The 17,849-nt window shown below is 38.5% G+C and overlaps 2 protein-coding genes across 2 annotated transcripts in view; both read left to right on the top strand.

The window, feature by feature from the left end:
- Positions 1-8,326, top strand: part of LOC134648678 (adenosine receptor A2b) — a 170,139-nt gene extending 161,813 nt beyond the window's left edge. The window contains exons 2-3 of the mRNA XM_063503179.1: positions 6,982-7,193; positions 7,377-8,326. Of these exons, the coding sequence (XP_063359249.1) occupies positions 6,982-7,193; positions 7,377-8,075 (911 nt within the window). The 3' untranslated portion in view covers positions 8,076-8,326. The remainder of the gene's footprint in view (positions 1-6,981; positions 7,194-7,376) is intronic.
- A 5,583-nt stretch (positions 8,327-13,909) lies between these two features.
- On the top strand, positions 13,910-15,983 carry LOC134648717 (uncharacterized). The gene is made up of 4 exons (XM_063503225.1): positions 13,910-14,067; positions 14,530-14,698; positions 14,840-15,054; positions 15,328-15,983. The coding sequence occupies exons 1-4, from the start codon at positions 13,947-13,949 to the stop codon at positions 15,969-15,971; spliced, it is 1,149 nt and encodes a 382-aa protein (XP_063359295.1). The 5' UTR covers positions 13,910-13,946; the 3' UTR covers positions 15,972-15,983.
- Positions 15,984-17,849: the final 1,866 nt, after the last annotated feature.

The raw sequence follows: 17,849 nt of genomic DNA, 5'->3' as shown, positions 1-17,849 counted from the left end.
ATGTACATATCTTACACACAACCATAAGCGTGCAAAATACTTTTGTTTGCAGTTTGTTTAAGTGTGCTACTTAAATTATGTAGATACCACAAGGACAATGCCAGTCTTTGTCACACCTACCCGTACATAATATCATATTGTCATTTGCAATTCCGAAAATCTAAAGTCTATTTTTTTATTCGGTAGACTAAAATGACATTTCATAGTATGAAATGACACTTGATGTTCATACTATGAAATGTCATTTTAGTCTACGGAATAAAAAAATAGACTTTAGTGATATATTAGATACTAGAACCCCATACAAACTTTCATCCCCTTTTTAACCCCCTTAGGGGTTGAATTTCTCAAAATCGCTTCTTAGCTCTTATACATTTTATAAATGCAACCTATTGTCCAAATTTCAACTTTCTAGCATTTGTAGTTTCGGCTCTGCGTTGATGAGTCAGTCAGTCAGTCAGTCAGTCAATCAGTCAGGACACGTGCATTTATATATATAGATATAAGAGATATCGTTCGATACAAGTAAAGGAAATAGGATATATATGTACGTAGGTACTATTAGTTTTTGTTAGAAGGACAACTGAACACAACTCCTTTTAATCCCCGTTTAGAGCCTGTTTACACATTGATTAATGTGTAGTGCGTGTTCATACATATAGCCCTCAACGCATATTTTACCTAGTAAATGTGGAAATATTCGCATTTGCACTAAGCACTAATGTGTAATAAAGCCTTAAAAATAAGTGATACAAGATCTATATTATAGGTATACTGTTCTTTTTGGTATCAAACAAGTTGGAGTCATTTGTATGATTACAAATGACTAAAAATGTAACCATGATAATCTTGCATCTATGTGTTATAGGTACCTATTAAACAAAAATAACAGTTATCAGCGCGTTCTATAGGCAGGTACCTAAGGTCTAGATAACTTACTGAAGTGATTAGATGGAACACGTATTGTGTTTGTGTTGGGAAGCACTAGTAATTGCCTGCAACAGATGGTTTTTAACGAGCTTAGCCTCAATAACGATTCAGCGGCGAAACGGACCTACAACGCACTCAGAGTACTCAGACTGGTTTTTTCGGGTACCTACAGTTGCCAAGGTTATCCTAAACCGATCAGATATTACGGGTTTCTTTTTCTTATCAGCAAATTCATCAAAACAACTAAATTGCTAATTGTTCATTTTCATTATACACTTATTTAATTTGATTGCAAAGCAGCTAACGCATTTATGACACTGATGCAAATTTGCACGACGCTCGGTGTATGAGCGTGATAGCGCTATGCACGCATATATAGCGATGTCCCACTCGCACACCGGAGCGGAGTTTATCTGATAAAAAGAAATTGCTCTTGTAGGTAATTGCGGAGTAGGTACTAAAAGGCGGCATCGTCAAACAGCGGTCTTGACATCACTACGAGAACCGGCAACACTGGGAGCAGCATGATGACGTCTGTCATCTAGAGATCGGTTTTTGCGCGTGATCAGCGTCGCGTATTACCTAAGTCCCTAACTCTCATGTATTGTGATTCTCTAATAAATATTGTTATAAATGGTGCTCTGGTGTTTTTACCCTTACAGCTTCAGAAGTGCGATAGTGGATTCCCGCCTACTACGATATAATTTGTCGAAATTGACATTACGAAATTTACCGCGCGTAGTCCTTCCTTGTTTCATTGTTCTGATCGTTAATCTGATTGTAATGAGTAAATGCACCAACACCACTCATCAGTTAGGGACTTAAATATACAAAGTCCAAGATTGGTGTCAAAATCATACCTACAAGAATAGCCTACAAAACTAACCTGTGACGGCTATTGGCTGGCGTATCGTACCTTTGCCGTGTGTTTTGTGTTTGATTTCAGATACCTATTTCAGTTTATGTACATCAATGATCATGACTGTCAAAAATAAAACATATTGACAGTGTAATAAAGCTGCTGGCATGTATGTATTACAATATTCACAGCAGAAGATCACAAGACATAAGCTGACAGATACCATTAGGTACAATTGAATTTTGATATTGGTATGAATGAAATAAATCCTTGGGATTATAGAGTAACTCAGGTAAAAGGTAACTCAGGTAAGAAGTCTGTCGATCCAACACCTAACAGTGCTCCGGGGCCATAGTGGTAAATATTCACTGCCTCACTTATATGTTGTGTTATTTTTGTAATCTATGTGCTTTCAGATACATAACATAATGTGATTAAGTATGTCTACATGACATATTAACAAAATGCTATGATCATTTTCTAAAGTTTGTGTCGTGGTGAAATTTACATTCAAGTAAAAAGCATACAAAACAAGTTTGGTAATGTAAACTTAGCCTTGATTAATACTATATGTATGTTGGTATTATGCTTTCATGATTAACAATGAGTGCTATTTAATACTTTATCCTTTCAGTCAAATTAAAATAGATTACAAGTTTTCAAAAACACTGGAATATTGGTTACAACGACAATGAGGAGAAATTACTTGTTGTTTCATATGTGTGTGTGTGTGTGTGTGTGTGTGTATGTGTGTGATATTACACATGCTTATTGCAACTGAAATAATGCTTTGTTGGTGTGTTTTTGGTTTGTGTAATTTCCAGAAATTTGACAGCAATGATTCTTGAATTGAACGACCATACCGTCGTTGAACGCACTAGAGTGACTATCGGGTCAGGCCTCTATAATGAACCCAAATGGACATGGGTAATATTTGTTAATTGGTTATGGATGCCAGGTATATTATGTCCTAGTGCTCATAATTCATATATGGAGAAAATATGTTGATAAGTGGCTATACTCCGATGTCATGGAAAATGAGGTATTTATTTAGAAATAAAATGTTTGTTCATGTTCTACATGTATACTAACGGTCAGTATGTGTTACATTGACTGTGTGTGGTTAGTAAAGTGCGCTTTATGAATAAGCGAAAGGTGACATTTATTTGTAGCTGGTTAGTATTGTCTGTGACAAATGTAGTCGCGCCATGTTTCCGGAGCCTCCTCGGACTGAATATTTTAAAAGACAGTTCATATCACATTTAACCTCCTGCATCTTTGCAATTAACATTAAGCTGCAGACATACTGATAAATAAGGCAGTAAATCATTTGAGATGTTGAGAAAATTTCTGTCTGTATATATTATTGATTGGTTCTATGTATGAAAAATCTTATGAATGTTTATACAAATTAATTGCATACAGCTTATAGTATGTTGTGGTTGTTGTTTTGTTCATTGGGATGTTGGTTTAAGTTTGCATTGCAAATATTTTTCACAAAATGTCATGTTATAAAATGAACCAAAGACATATATTTAAACAGACTTACCAAACTAATGAAAGTTATTGGCATGACATTGTCAAGTGTTTGAGTTATTGACAATGATAATCATTTGTGTTCTAACAGTATGTTTCAGATGCATTTCCTTATAACAAAACTTTATTGCTGGTGAAGTTTTGACCATAATTTTATAATACTTGCACCGATGAAGTATGATTATAGGTGTTTCCAAGGTTTAATCTTGTCAAGGAGATGGACATATTGAACTAGATACTTACTGAGCTGAGTATGACACTGGTAAAGCAGGTTGTTGCTAATGGTAAGCGAGGTGAATACTTTCAGGAGTCAATATGAATATTGACGGTCTATATGATATACATGTCTTTACATACAAGTGCTACTGGACTCTAAACGTACCGGTCAGTTAAGTGTTAAATGGATGAATATTAAACGAAGTTTTGTGCAGGTATAAGTTAACCTGGATGATGATGTGTTGAGTTATCTACACATAAAATGCACATGCACAGCTGGAGAAAATCAACCATGTGTGTCTTGGGATTGGAAGCTTTATGGTTTAAGCATATGTGCCATGATTTGACTGATTGATCATTATCAATATACACTTCATGATGGTTGAAAAATACAATTTGTGAAACCTCGATAAGGCGAACCTGGGTAAGAGAGGAACCTCGATAACATGAACTTCTGTTCAGGCTATAGTGTAGTTCAATGTTGGTATAGTAAGAGTGTTGCCTTTATTTAGGGGCACGGAAGAGGCAAGCCAAGTTGCATATGATCATTTACAATTGGTTGCATAGTAGCAACTGCTTATTATTTTATATTTTCCATGTTAAGGGCAAATGCTGTTATTTCAGGTACCGTTTTCAGATTAAGAACTGACTACGAGTATATTCTCAGATTAGGAACTGAGATATAATTTTATGAGACACTCGGATTGAGAACTGAGTGATTATTTTATTTATATTACTTACTCTCGAGTTCGGAATCGAGTTGTGATTTTGTTTTATCCCAGATTTAGAACTGGGTTACTGTTGTCATACTTATGTGTTTTGTTAACAGGTTTGCCGACTAAAATAAACACATTGTGCTTGATTAATTTTATTAGACGCTCGGATTGAGAACTGAGTGATTATTTTATTTATATTACTTACTCTCGAGTTTGGAATCGAGTTGTGATTTTGTTTTATCCCAGATTTAGAACTGGGTTACTGTTGTCATGCTTATGTGTTTTGTTAACAGGTTTGGCGACTAAAATAAACACATTGTGCTTGATTAATTTTATTAGACACTCGGATTGAGAACTGAGTGATTATTTTATTTATATTACTTACTCTCTTCAATGTCTGCTATAGAGCTTTAATTATTATGTGCTCTTTAAGAAGGGCTGTTACTTTAGTCTTGGCAAGGGATGCTATCCTTAATAGGCTACTTCCTGGCGCCGGTAATCGCAACAGAGGCTTTAAGGAGCGGCCTGTTGTTTGTCACTATCCTTGAGAGGGTGGTTGTTGCTGATATTTGCAGTGTAGGCTTTAAGAAGCGGACCATTGCATGTGATATAAGACTATCCTTAAGAGGATGGTTGTTTACTGGTATTTGCAGTGTAGGCTTTAAGAGGCGGACCATTGCATGTGATATAAGACTATCCTTAAGAGGATGGTTGTTTACTGGTATTTGCAGTGTAGGCTTTAAGAGGCGGACCATTGCATGTCATATAAGACTATCTTTAAGAGGATGGTTGTTACTGGTATTTGCTGCAATGCAGGCCTTAAAAGGCGGACCGTTGCATGTGAGCTTAGATTATCCTTAATAGGCTAATTTTGTTACTGGTATATCTGCAGTGCAGGCCTTAAGAGGCGGACCATTGCATGTGATACAAGACTATCTTTAACAGGCTAGTTTGTTCCTGGTATCTGCAGTGCAGGCTTTAAGAGGCGGACCATTGCATGTGATATGATATTATCCTTAAGAGGACCATTATTTCTACTACCGATGAATGTTTTATCTATATCGTATCGTACTATTTGTTGTTGACCTTGAGAGGTTGGCTTGAGACCTTGTTTACAAAAGGATATTTTAATGACCTTAAGACTGATGATCTCAAGGTTACCTTGAAAGGGTTGCTTGCACTTATACCTTCTAGGGATCGCTGGCGAAGTACCGGATCCAGTAGAGTTGGAGGGAGTGCCTGTTCGAAATACCCAGTTGGAGCGAGTGCGTGCACCGGGCTCCGTGACAACCTTATCGTGAAGGGCCGACTTCTACGGTCGTTGCGCCTACAAGGGCAGTGGTGTCCTAGCCTAGGCAGCTCCGCACATGCATGAGACGTGTCCCATGTTAGCCTCTCACGAGTTGTACGCATTTTTGTGCGTGCATGCGAGGGAGTCTTACATCCTACAACGGAGAAGCCAATTGTGAGTTTGTTCCAAGTCTTTGCTTTTAAAACGACACAAATAGTCATTGTTACGTTAAGCGGTCAGTATGAACGCACCGCTCAATGGAAGGTTTGGGTTAGCTGCATGGGTATACATGCTAGAAATTTATCAAAATCTAATAAATCCTTCAAAGTTATATGACGTTATTCACAAGAAAATAATTAATGTTAGATGGTGTTACAAAAAAAGGGGGTGGTTTATCTACCTGCCGCTAGATGTCACGCTCATCGCAATATTTTATTATTTTGCATAATTAATTAATTGGTATTTATATCCTCTTGGTGTCATATGCACGTGAATTAAGCCTTTTGTGTATTTCAAGCAAGTGCTGAGCAGACTTGCATATCCTAACACCTCTCATACCACGGATTATTTGGTACCTAGCCTGGTCATGCTTTCTTACATTTGGTTCAGTCGGCTTAAGCCCTTACTCCAATTCGACTGAAATAGAACTAAATATCTTGGTGTAAGTTGACAATAACGAAATAGACCGTTTCAACGGAACTCGAGTCGAATTATTCAAAAGGACCAAGGCTTGTATATCGGCTGAGCGTAAAAGGTGCTTGTTCAATTCGCAGAATATTGAACTGGTGGAGGCTACATCCACCTGGTGAAGACCCAGCTTGCTGCGACTGCGTTGGCTGTGGCAGACTTCAGTGGCTGCACTGATGACAGTGACCTGCGGGGCGCTGGTCGGGTCAGGCGATGGCCGAGCTAAAAGGCGGCATCGTCAAACAGCGGTCTTGACATCACTACGAGAACCGGCAACACTGGGAGCAGCATGATGACGTCTGTCATCTAGAGATCGGTTTTTGCGCGTGATCAGCGTCGCGTATTACCTAAGTCCCTAACTCTCATGTATTGTGATTCTCTAATAAATATTGTTATAAATGGTGCTCTGGTGTTTTTACCCTTACAGTACTTTCTTAAAATTCTGTTTGATTCTCTGCCACAGATTTAAAATAAGTACATTCTGCACAACATGATACGACGTAACATTAAGTTAAGTTATACGAACTTAGACCCTATGCTTAAAGGTCGAGCAAATTGAGTCATCATTTATATCGGACACAGTCAGACCTTATATCTCTTCGCCACATTTACCTTAATCTACCTAAAAATAGATTGGACCTTACAACTTACGAGAATCCTTCTCCTTTGCCTTTTCTTCCTTTAAATTTCCTTTGGCCAAATTACTTACCAGATTTTTTTCTTACCAGATTTTTTTCCCCTTCCAGTTATAATCTCAGTGTGCTGGGTCGCTGGCGCCGGCGTGGGCTTCCTGCCGCTGCTGGGCTGGCACGCGGCCGTCGACCCCGACGTCGGTTGCTACTTCGTCGAGGTTATGGACTACAACTTTCTGTTGTTCCTGTATTTCGCCACGATCATGACGCCCAGTGTGCTGCTGGCCGCCTTCTACGCGCACATTTACCGAGTCGTGGTCAAACAGGTGACGATGTTTTTTTATTATTGTTAACCTCTTGTCTGTGTATGATAAGGACCATGGGGGCCGATTTTTAAATTCCGGGCGCTCGATTTCATGTGGCTCTTCTCTTCAATACCTACTATCTCCACTATGATCTGAATCTGTTCAATTTGCTGCGAGTTCAAACAGGAATGTTAAACGTTTCAGATGAGCGAGGTGATGACGGTGCAGGGAACTAACGGGCGCGTCACGGGCGGCACCATGCTGCGGGTCCTCGGCGCCGCGCAGAAGCGGGAGGTCAAGGCCACACAAAACCTCGCCGTCATCGTCTTCTTCTTCATGGTCTGCTGGATCCCTCTCTACACCATCAACGCTATCAACGCCTTTAAACCGGACCTCCACATTCCAAACCTTCTCACGGACTTCTGCATTATTTTATCTCATCTCAACTCCGCTATCAATCCACTGCTTTACGCATACCATCTCAAAGACTTCCGAGCGGCGTTAAAAGGACTTATATGTACAGTCCTAGGAAGAGGAGGACCTATTCCACCTGGGTACAGACCGCCAGTTCCAATTAGACGACCGGCACTAGAAAGATGCAACGCGCTCAGGGAAAGGCCTAAGATTTATGTCAACTCGCCGGTTTGGCTCCGTCAGAAAGAAGCAGAGTTAGCTGCGTCGCAGCAAGCGAACAAAGCGGTAGCTCCGTCACCAGCAGATATGGAGCCGTTTTTAAATAAGACCGTCGCTGAGAGTTCCAGCGGACGGCACACGCCAGAAGGCCGAGAAAGCGAGGGCAGTCCCTACCTCATAGAACAGGACCAAGAGAGGTGTCAGAGCCCGTACAGGCGAGTGGAGGAGCTTCTACGTAGAGTACGAAGCGTGAGCTCCGACCACAGCTGACATGAGCCGCGCCGGGATCACCCGGTTTACAGCCTCTCCTGAACTCTAAAGCTTTAAAGCCGAGAAGGCAACCTATTCCAAAGAATACGACTGCTATGAGCAGATTTACTTTACGGCTGTCTACATGATCTATATTTATAAGAAATTTACTATTAGCTGAAGTCATATTTTTAGATATAAATGAGATTTTTCTAGTATGGCGTAAAATCTATGTGAGTAGATGTTATTGCAAATATGTTGCAGTGCGAGAATGGGGACATATATAATATATTATATTTAATAACTATCGAATGTTGCTGCTTGTTCTGAGAGAATCGGTCAATTGTATTGTTGCTTGTTTTAAATTAAACATGCAGTAAATTTAATCTTAGTATTTCATTTATGTACCTCACCAGCAGTGTTGCCAGGGCTCTGGAGTCATAAGTTACGTTACGTTTCCCTAAAAGTCACGTTTTTGCTGCTTAAGTCACATTTTTATAGTATGGTTTGGTAAATCGATTTAGTATAGAAAAAATTCAGAAAATAATATATTTCACAAAAAATCTACTAACCTAATATGATTTTTCTTTATACTTAATGCTATTTGTGATCGATTTCATAAATTGTACGTTCCATTTTTTCTTGATTTTTTTCTTGTTGAAAACGAAAAAAAAATTTTTTCATAAAAAAAAAAAAAAAATTACGATAATAAGTTATTATAAAGTCAGTCAAATTACTTTGTCAGTAGAAGAGGGCGCGAAATTAAAATTTTCTATGGGGAGACCCGTCCCGTCGCGCCTACATTTTTTAAATTTGACGCTTTTTTCTACTTACTGAAATGGCTTTACAGACTATAGTATAGGCCTGTCCAGACGAGGACAATTTTTCGCCGGTGATTGAATTGTCCGATCGGGTCGGGACGTGCGGACGCAAACCCCAATTTGGCCCGCCGATTATGACCGATACTAAATACCGATACAATGGGGTGCGGACGCAAGAATACCAATTTGTGACGCTAGTTTTCGCGGTTAGGGGGATTTTTAGGGTTCCGTACCTCAAAAGGAAAAAACGGAACCCTAATAGGATCACTCGTGCGTCTGTCTGTCTGTCTGTCCGTCCGTCTGTCACAGCCTATTTTCTCCGAAACTACTGGACCAATTAAGTTGAAATTTGGCACACATATGTAAATTTGTGACCCAAAAATGGACGTGTAACGTAAATAAATGAATTTTAAATATGGAGGCCATTTTTGGGGGGTAAATGAGAAAATTATGAAATAAAGTTTTTCAAACTATATCGTGTTACATATCAAATGAAAGAGCTCATTGTAAGAATCTCAAATATATTTTTTTTATAATTTTAGGATAAATAGTTTAGCAGTTATTCAAGAAAATAGGCAAAAAATGACCATCCCCCCCCCCCCTTTATCTCCGAAACTATTGGGTCTAAAATTTTGAAAAAAATACACAAAATAGTTCTTTACCTATAGATGACAGAAAAATCTATTAGAAATATTAGAAATGTACAGTCAAGCAACTTATCACCATAAAATTAAAATTGATGAAACTGGCCAAATTGGTGTTTGCGTCCGCGCGTCCTGTTTTGATCGGATAGTTTGGTCGGAGTGGGGGGGGGGGGGAGGGATTGTCTTCGTCTGGGCACGCCTTAATCTACCAACCTTAACCCAGTCACATCAGTCCACAAACTACTAAGAAGATACGAGTCACAGTCAGTCAGTGCGAAAAAAAAGTTTTAAAAGTTTACACTGTCGCGGTGTGGAAGCGCGAACGCGAGTGTGGAGTCGATTTCCCTGTCTGCGAATCTTTAATCAAAAGAAAATAAAAAAGTATATGCGTAAATAATTTACCCCCGGATAAAATTAATGGTTTTAGAGCGCACAAAAATCTCAAAATGACTGATGCAGTACAATGAGTAGTATAGATACAGACTAAAAGAAATGAATCATTACACTAAAAAAACTACTACTATCAAACTATATAACACCGTCACGTCAAGGTAACAAGTCTCATTTTGCCATGACTGATAATAAACATGATTGTTGATGTAACGTCAAGGGTCAGTGCAAGTGTCAAATTTCTAGAGTTCCTAAATTATACGAATTGTAAAAATAAACTTGTCCAAAAATCGACTATCTTAAAAAGTCACAAAAATTGCCTCAAAATCAAAAGTCACGCACATGTCACACGAGAAGGCGAAAAGTCACGAAAAATGTGACTTTTGTGACCATCTGGCAACGCTGCAGTCACCAGGTGTGATTTAAATGGTTTTATTCAATTGCAATGACTCTTTGTTAACTGCTTTGAAAATGGTTATTACCTATGACTAGTGATTTTTACGTTTGAGGATACAAATACGTTAGTGTCATACTAATATGAGCCATATCTACGTACGTTTGCGACCTTACCAGAGGGCCTACCGCGAACCACGTTCGACGTGTTGCCTCTCTGTCGCACTTGTAAATTCGTACGTAAGTGTGACAGGGAGGCAACACGTCGAACGTGGTTCGCGGTAGGCCCTCAGCTTACCATGTTATTGACGTTATGCGGTCAATCCAAGTTAAATGAGTCAGTTTACTGCGAAAGTAATGTATTTCCTCAGGCAAGTACCGTAAAGTGGTCCTACTTTGCTCCAAATTAAGGCAAATATGAATATTTTTTACACACTTGTATACTTATTGAAGTTAAAACTTCTTTAGCGGCGCGGTGCACTTTTTGAGGTGAGGAAAAAATGTTAAACTCGCAACAGACAGAACAGATCATATGACCGTAAGACGGACACGTGACCTGATCGAACAATGTCATTGAGTTTTTCTTTATTGATTTAAATACCATCTAGTGAGTTTCTTTCTAACTGGTATTTAATATAACTCGAGTACTAACAGTGATGTGCTTAGGGGTTTCAAGTAATGCGACCAAATATCGCTAGATGGCGTTAACCTCAATTATACATAGTGCTGCAAATATTTTGCAGTAGTAATTGAGTTTTCACTTCTGCCGGCACTCCCGGAGTGCAACCCGTTTTTTATGTACCTAATATTAATGTTTATTTTACTGAGTATAAACATACAGACTTCGAGCATACTTAATACCCACATGGGGAGCAAAGTACGGCCATTTAACGGTACCTAGGTATTTTCCCTTTGCTCCATGCTGATCAACCTCATGGATATGCATGGTGACAGTTACGATGGATCATTAAAAAAAGGGAAAGTCCATTACTTTACGAAGAGACCGTACCGCTTATTGTACAAACAACGTCATAAGTATTTGCAGGTATTTGTCAGCGTTTGTAGACCGTGTCTCCTTGCAATAACGTTTACGAATGGTCATTTAAATCGTTCTCACTACTTGTAAGCTGACTTTCTCTTTCGCGTATTTTTTGTGGCATTGGAGTTAATACTTGTAAATATTTAATACCACTATTATCAGAAGAAGGGTGTAATTCCAAATAAAGCAATCAAACACCGATAGATTATTAATATGTTGTAACATGACATCACTATTTTTGATCTCACATAGACAATTTAGGCACACACTTGCATTTAATTTTTGGTCGCACTTTTGAAGATTGACAGTTGTTCTTGTCTATTCTAATTCTATGGATGACCTCATTCTCAATCATGTGATTGTGCAAGTTTGTTTACAATAAACACTGATGACAACGCCATCTAAGTTTGCATTCCGTTATTAAATGTAAGACGCCATCTATACGTTTCTGTGCACTCTACTCCGTTTGGTAATATGTAGTACCTTTAACAATAGCGAAGTCCATTGTTGTTTGTATACCTACCGTTCCGAAAGATGACGACAATAGTCTTTACTCGTAAAAATTTTGGAGGTGTAATAGATTTAAAAAAAAATTCTCAATTTACGTCCTCAGTAGGTATTTTATAAATTTTATTTAACCATTTTGTCGGCGTGATTGATTTATTAGCCATGCCAAATTGCGGCTTTCTTGCAATAACAACACAACGATCAGTGAGCTAAGCCGAGCACGGACAGACAGACGGTCATGGCGAAATTATACGGGTTCCTAGTTGACTACGGTACGGTAGAGTCTGTTCGGAAAGAGAAGAGTCGTGGAATGTATTGGGCCCCATACACGACGCGACAGGCCCTAGAGATATTCAGCGAGTCATTGTGGAGGTTATTAACCTTTTCGACGCCGTGTCAAACAAAAGCTGTCACGCTGACGCCACGTCACCGAAGTGTCTAAACTGAAATTGAACTTTATGCATATGCACGTAAGTCTATGTTCCTCTGTGGTCTGTGACCGATTAATCGGTCTTTGGGGTTGAACCTACGGTGCGGATATATCGGTCATTGGTGTCCAAAAGGTTAAAGGAACTCTTTACCCAATATGTGCCTAATGTGTGTATTTCTGCTGATATGGTGATGAAAATGATGGTATTCACTTAGGTACTTTTGCTAAATGTAATTTACCTACCTAATAAATAGTTCGTACCAGTTTTAACTAGCATTATTACAAAGTAGCACTCAAAATATTTATTTTCATGGTCTAAGATAAAAAGCTAATTGTCAGACAGAACTAAAGGTGAAACCGAATTGTTACTAACTTAGTACATTAATAATAAAAAAAACTGTAAATAGTCACTAAGGCCCGAGATACACTTGTAAGTTTTACTTACGTAAGTAGGGACACAGCTATACTAGAGAATGAGAGATGAATATCGTTATCTCATTCTAACAAATAGCTTTGTCCCTACTTACGTAAGTAAAACTTACAAGTGTATCACGGGCCTAACAATAACATAAAAAGTTGTAACTAATCGAATTTAAACTGTTGTGAGACATGCTAACATTGAATAAAGCCTAGGCTCTCCGAAACATGTCGCGCGAGTGACTTAAAACAAGTGAGTCTAAACCGTAAAATTATTCAATAAAAAGTTGTGTTTACCAAAAATATTAATTAAATAATAATGCAGATATGTTACGTGTATCGATAACTTATGTAAGTTATTATGTTCGATTGTGGATAATTTGTATGACCTTATTTTCCCGATATTGTTCTAAACTAAACACCGGTTGAAAATGCGATAATTAAATACTACCTTGAAAGTGTAATTAAAAAAGATATGTGCCTTTGTATTTTCACTTGGGTTTCGCAGTCAGTTTTATTGAGATGGATCTTAAATTAATGATTTGAATCTGTATGTCTGTATGTCTGTTACCTATTTATGTGTGACATAATAACAACATTCTTCTTTCCAGACTCACATCGCTTAAGAGCCTATCCATGTGCACACTAGCGCCTCTGCTAAATAATAGTGATTATTTAAATTTAACGAAAGACATTTTAAAAAAGGAGGCCGCTACGTACTGTATCTTAAAGTACCTTTTGAATACATCAAGCTAATAGTTTTTATGTTCCTGGATTCGTCGATCTATGAACTCAAAACAAAAACGGCCGTTTAACTTTGGACGCATAGATTGACGAATCCAGCCATTTAAAAAGTAGTTTGATGTATTCCAAAGGTAATAAGAAGGTAGGTGTAATATAAGATACAGTACGTAGCGGCCTCCTTTTTTAAATATCTTTCGTTAAATTTAAATAATCACGATTATTTAGCAGTGGCGCTAGTGTGCACGTTGATGGGCTCTTAACTTCCACTGTTCTGAGGGTAGGTAACTAATCACCAAGTAATGAAAGGACTTAATCTTTGTTTATCGGTAATTATGATGTGAATGTTGACACCTGCAATTTCAGCATAATTTGTAACATATAAGTAATACCTAACTTATTTAGTGCCTAGTTAAAGTAATAATAGGTATCAGTAGTAACTTTTTCCGTTGGGGCATGGCGTGTGGCCAGTTTGGGGCGAAATATAGACTGTAGCAGTCCTTTATCAGCATGGACCGGCTCCGTGGAATCAAGAAGCGGCTGGTTGAGAACAGCTTTGATAACCTGGTGTGGCTCGTTATGGTCGGGCCAAGCCTGGTTGGATATCAGATCACCAGGAAAAAGATATTCGGTTCGGACATTTTGTGTATTTACTTCACAGCTGTGCTTGTTACGTTTACAGATGAGCTGTGGGCGGACGAACCTACAACAAGGCTCATCTTCGCGAAAGAAGACACGACAACTTGATGTAGTTTCGTCATAGTCACAGCAGCCTGGTTAGGTTATATGATTTTAATTTTGCTGGTCCGGTTGAGGACAGATTCGACACTTCGTCACTAGTTATAATAAGGATTAGAGAGAGTAAGCTGACGGCAGTTAAAAGAAGAAAGAAAATAGAGACTTTCAGCTACACAACATCATCATGATCATCTTAAGTTATTTTATCTACGAGTGAAACCCCACAATAACATGAAAATCTTCTAAACTCAACCTGTGAATGAATATATATAACTGTCAAGTAAAAGTCAATCTCAGGACTATTTCAGCAAACACTTTTTTCTAGTAATTTACCCTTATGCTTAAACACTTACAGTCCCTTTCTGGATCGTGCACCTATCGCTGCTCGCCTACGTGTACGGCGCGGGCAGCGTGGTGTACCAGGCCAAGCAAGCGCAAGTGGCCAGCGACTACATCAAGAGTTACGTTAACGTATCCCTCCTAGTGCTTATAACGAACAACAGTTACTGGTGGATAATGAAAAGGTAACCATTTTCACCACACCAGCCTATAAAGGCTGTTCAAAAACTAATGAGAAAGTTGCATTTTATCCACAGGAGTGGCAAAGTAAGCATTTATTGTATTTAAGTATCCTTCAAACATACTCTTAAACTTATAATTTTCAGAGATCTACTAAAGAGTGTACTAAAAAAAGCTAAAGAGAGTGACACCAGCACCATACAAGCTGGGTTATTCGTCGAGAAGTATGAGCGCTCCTTGTCCTTGATCAAGCGCATTTTGATCATTTTCTACACCGTCAATACAATCAACGAGTTTACAACATATTTGCCCAAACGGGCTGAATTGAACGCAGACACCTTCTCAATGGCACCTTGTGTTGGTAAGTATTTAATTTAAAATAGGGATGAATCAGTTTTTAGAACGACTTTTGTTGCAGTATTCCCTACATATATTTTGCAAGAAAATCCCGAGTAAGAGTCGAGATATGGAAGTAGTTAGACTCGTCACACCGAATAAATTGCTTGGTAGATACGGTGAAAAACGAATTTGAAAATGTCGTTTCGGATTAAAAAAAAAACTCATTACTTCTCTATCCTTAAGTTTTTTTTATGAAGTGTGTCTTTTACTTACTTACATATCATCATTGTTTTAGGGATCGAACCATTGACGTCGTCACCACAACGCGAAATCTGCATAGCACTGGTATCAATTCAAGAAATAACCATTCTCAACACTACGCACAGTTTCCAATCTATGATGCTTCTTCTCATAGCGCATACTTCTGTCCTGTATCGTTTGCTATCCGATGAAATCACGACGTTCAGTACGCTACTTACTGATCCAAGAAACTACGATTTCGTTAAAGAAAGGCTACCCGTCATCTTATATCGTCACGTTCTTCTTTTAGATATAACAAAAGACCTTAGAGCTTTATACAGTATACCGATGGGAATTAATTTTGGTTCGAATGCAGCGTGCATGTGCTTTTTTTTCTTCTTGGAACCTGCAGAATATTTGAGTTTTATGCCGATAGTTGTGTATTGTTTCATTGTATTCTTTTTGTACTGTTTTCTTGGGCAGCGGCTGACGAATGCCGCAGAGATGTTCTCTCAGGCAGTGTACAACAGTGGCTGGGAGATGATGCATATAAAGGAACGGAGGGCAATTGCCTTTATGCTGCTACAGTCCCAGAAAGAGGTCGATTTGCTTGCAGCCGATTTAATCCCTGTCAACATGAGCACTTTTGCTACCATGTGCCAGGGCATATATAAATTTGCAACTGTTTTTAAACTGTAAAGAAACTAGAAATTTCCACAAGTTTGTAATATCTGACCGCAATTATTTAACCAAATATCCTTGAAGCTGCTAGATTATTAGAAAGATTAGTAGTAGGTACTACGTAGGTATCCTACTTATTAAAACAGTTTGCTTATTAAATTAAATAATAGCGAAGAAAATAATAGTTTTATTTCATTACATGTTACCTACAATAAAATTAAGCTATCACAAGCCGAAAACTATAATTGTCTAATGAAAGTAAGTACGAAAACTACGAAGGTATAAGAGCCAGTTAAAGTCAATTAATATTATTTTTATCAATTAGTATGAGTACAGTAGGGCTATGATGGTCGACTGTATAAATGATATAGTTGTATAAATGATGATAAAACTGACATTTTATCCAGTTCTTATTGATTTGTCGTCTTTTCCACTTTTGACAGCGATAGTCGTTAAACGATTAACTGCATAACATGCTCGTTGGATAATATGTCACTTGTCTACTTTTCCAACTTAAACTTAGTTGATAAGTGGATAAGTTAAATGATATAAAAGTCACTTGTCTAGATTTATACATTTTTATAACATTCATACCGTTTTGTCCACTTTGACAGCGATAGATGGTAAATGGCTACGTTTGTTGGATAGTTAGACATATAGTCGATTTTTGACGGCTAGCCTTTGATTAATTTATCGTGGTGCTCACTGGGCACGATAAGGACGATAAGGTGCTCTCATGGTATAGAAGTGGTGAAAAATACAATTTTTAGGGCTCACTCGTGCGTCTGTCTGTCCGTCTGTCACAGCCTATTTTCACGGAAACGACTAGACCAATTAAGTTGAAATTTAGTACACATATGTAAATTAGTGACCCCTCACCCAAAGACGGACATGGCTTCCTCGCGTTGTCCCGGAATTTTGCCACAGCTCATGGGAGCCTGGGCAGCTTGGCAGCTAATCCCAGGAACTGGCGTGGGCACTAGTTTTTACGAGAGCGACTGCCATCTGACCTTCCAACCCAGAGGGTAAACTAGGCCCGTATTGTGGGATTAGTCCGGTTTCCTCACGATGTTTTCCTTCTCCGAAAAGGGACTGGTAAATATCAAATGATATTTCGTACATAAGTTCCGAAAAACTCATTGGTACGAGCCGGGGTTTGAACCCGCGACCTCTGGATTACAAGTCGCACGCTCTTACCGCTAGGCTACCAGCGATTTTTTTAAGTACAATAAATAGGTTAGAAGTTATTTAAGAAAATAGCCAATAAATTACCCCCTCCCCCCCACCTTTATCTCCGAAATTACTGGGTCTAAAATTTTGGACTCGCACTTGGCCGGTATAGTTTTTTTTTTCAAATATAATATATACTATTTGAACTCCATTTGTAATTCATATAAGAATATCATTACATTATTTGTAGGGATGGCAAAGATATCATTTCTTCTTGGCAGCTGCTGCCATGTAAGAAAAGCATCAACAAAGAAAAATTCAACGACGTGCCATAAGGGATACATGGAACCCTTTTGATATGCCCAACGAGGAGTTTCGGCACATATATAGAGTGCTCCTTTGAGTCTTTACTTGGCACTCTATTTGTGTGCCGACCTAGACGCCGACCTCAAACTCAACATGGCGATGGCGGCGGAGGATCTGTCACGTCATGAATAAACTGGTCGAATGGTTTTCTGCCAATGGCATGCTTCTAAACCTAGAAAAAACAAATATTGTCCACTTCCAGTTAAAAAAGTCAAATAAGCCCGATCTGGATATTATATTAAATAACACCCCAATTCCACAAGTCGAAACGGCTAAGTACCTAGGCTTCTATATTGACGCCGGCCTAAAGTGGGCACCACACATACATGCGACTTGTGACAAATTGGCCGCAGCGTGTTT

The sequence above is a fragment of the Cydia amplana genome, chromosome 6, assembly GCF_948474715.1.
Source record: "Cydia amplana chromosome 6, ilCydAmpl1.1, whole genome shotgun sequence".
Taxonomy (NCBI): Eukaryota; Metazoa; Arthropoda; class Insecta; order Lepidoptera; family Tortricidae; genus Cydia; species Cydia amplana.
This window is presented reverse-complemented; position numbering and strand designations above follow the sequence as displayed.

Bases quoted from the DNA above. Each gene is read 5' to 3' on its own strand.
- LOC134648717 (XM_063503225.1), top strand. From the start codon at position 13,947: ATGGACCGGCTCCGTGGAATCAAGAAGCGGCTGGTTGAGAACAGCTTT. The intron at 14,068-14,529 runs GTTCGGACATTT...AAACACTTACAG, and splicing joins CACCAGGAAAAAGATATTCG to TCCCTTTCTGGATCGTGCAC. The intron at 15,055-15,327 runs GTAAGTATTTAA...TCATTGTTTTAG, and splicing joins CTCAATGGCACCTTGTGTTG to GGATCGAACCATTGACGTCG.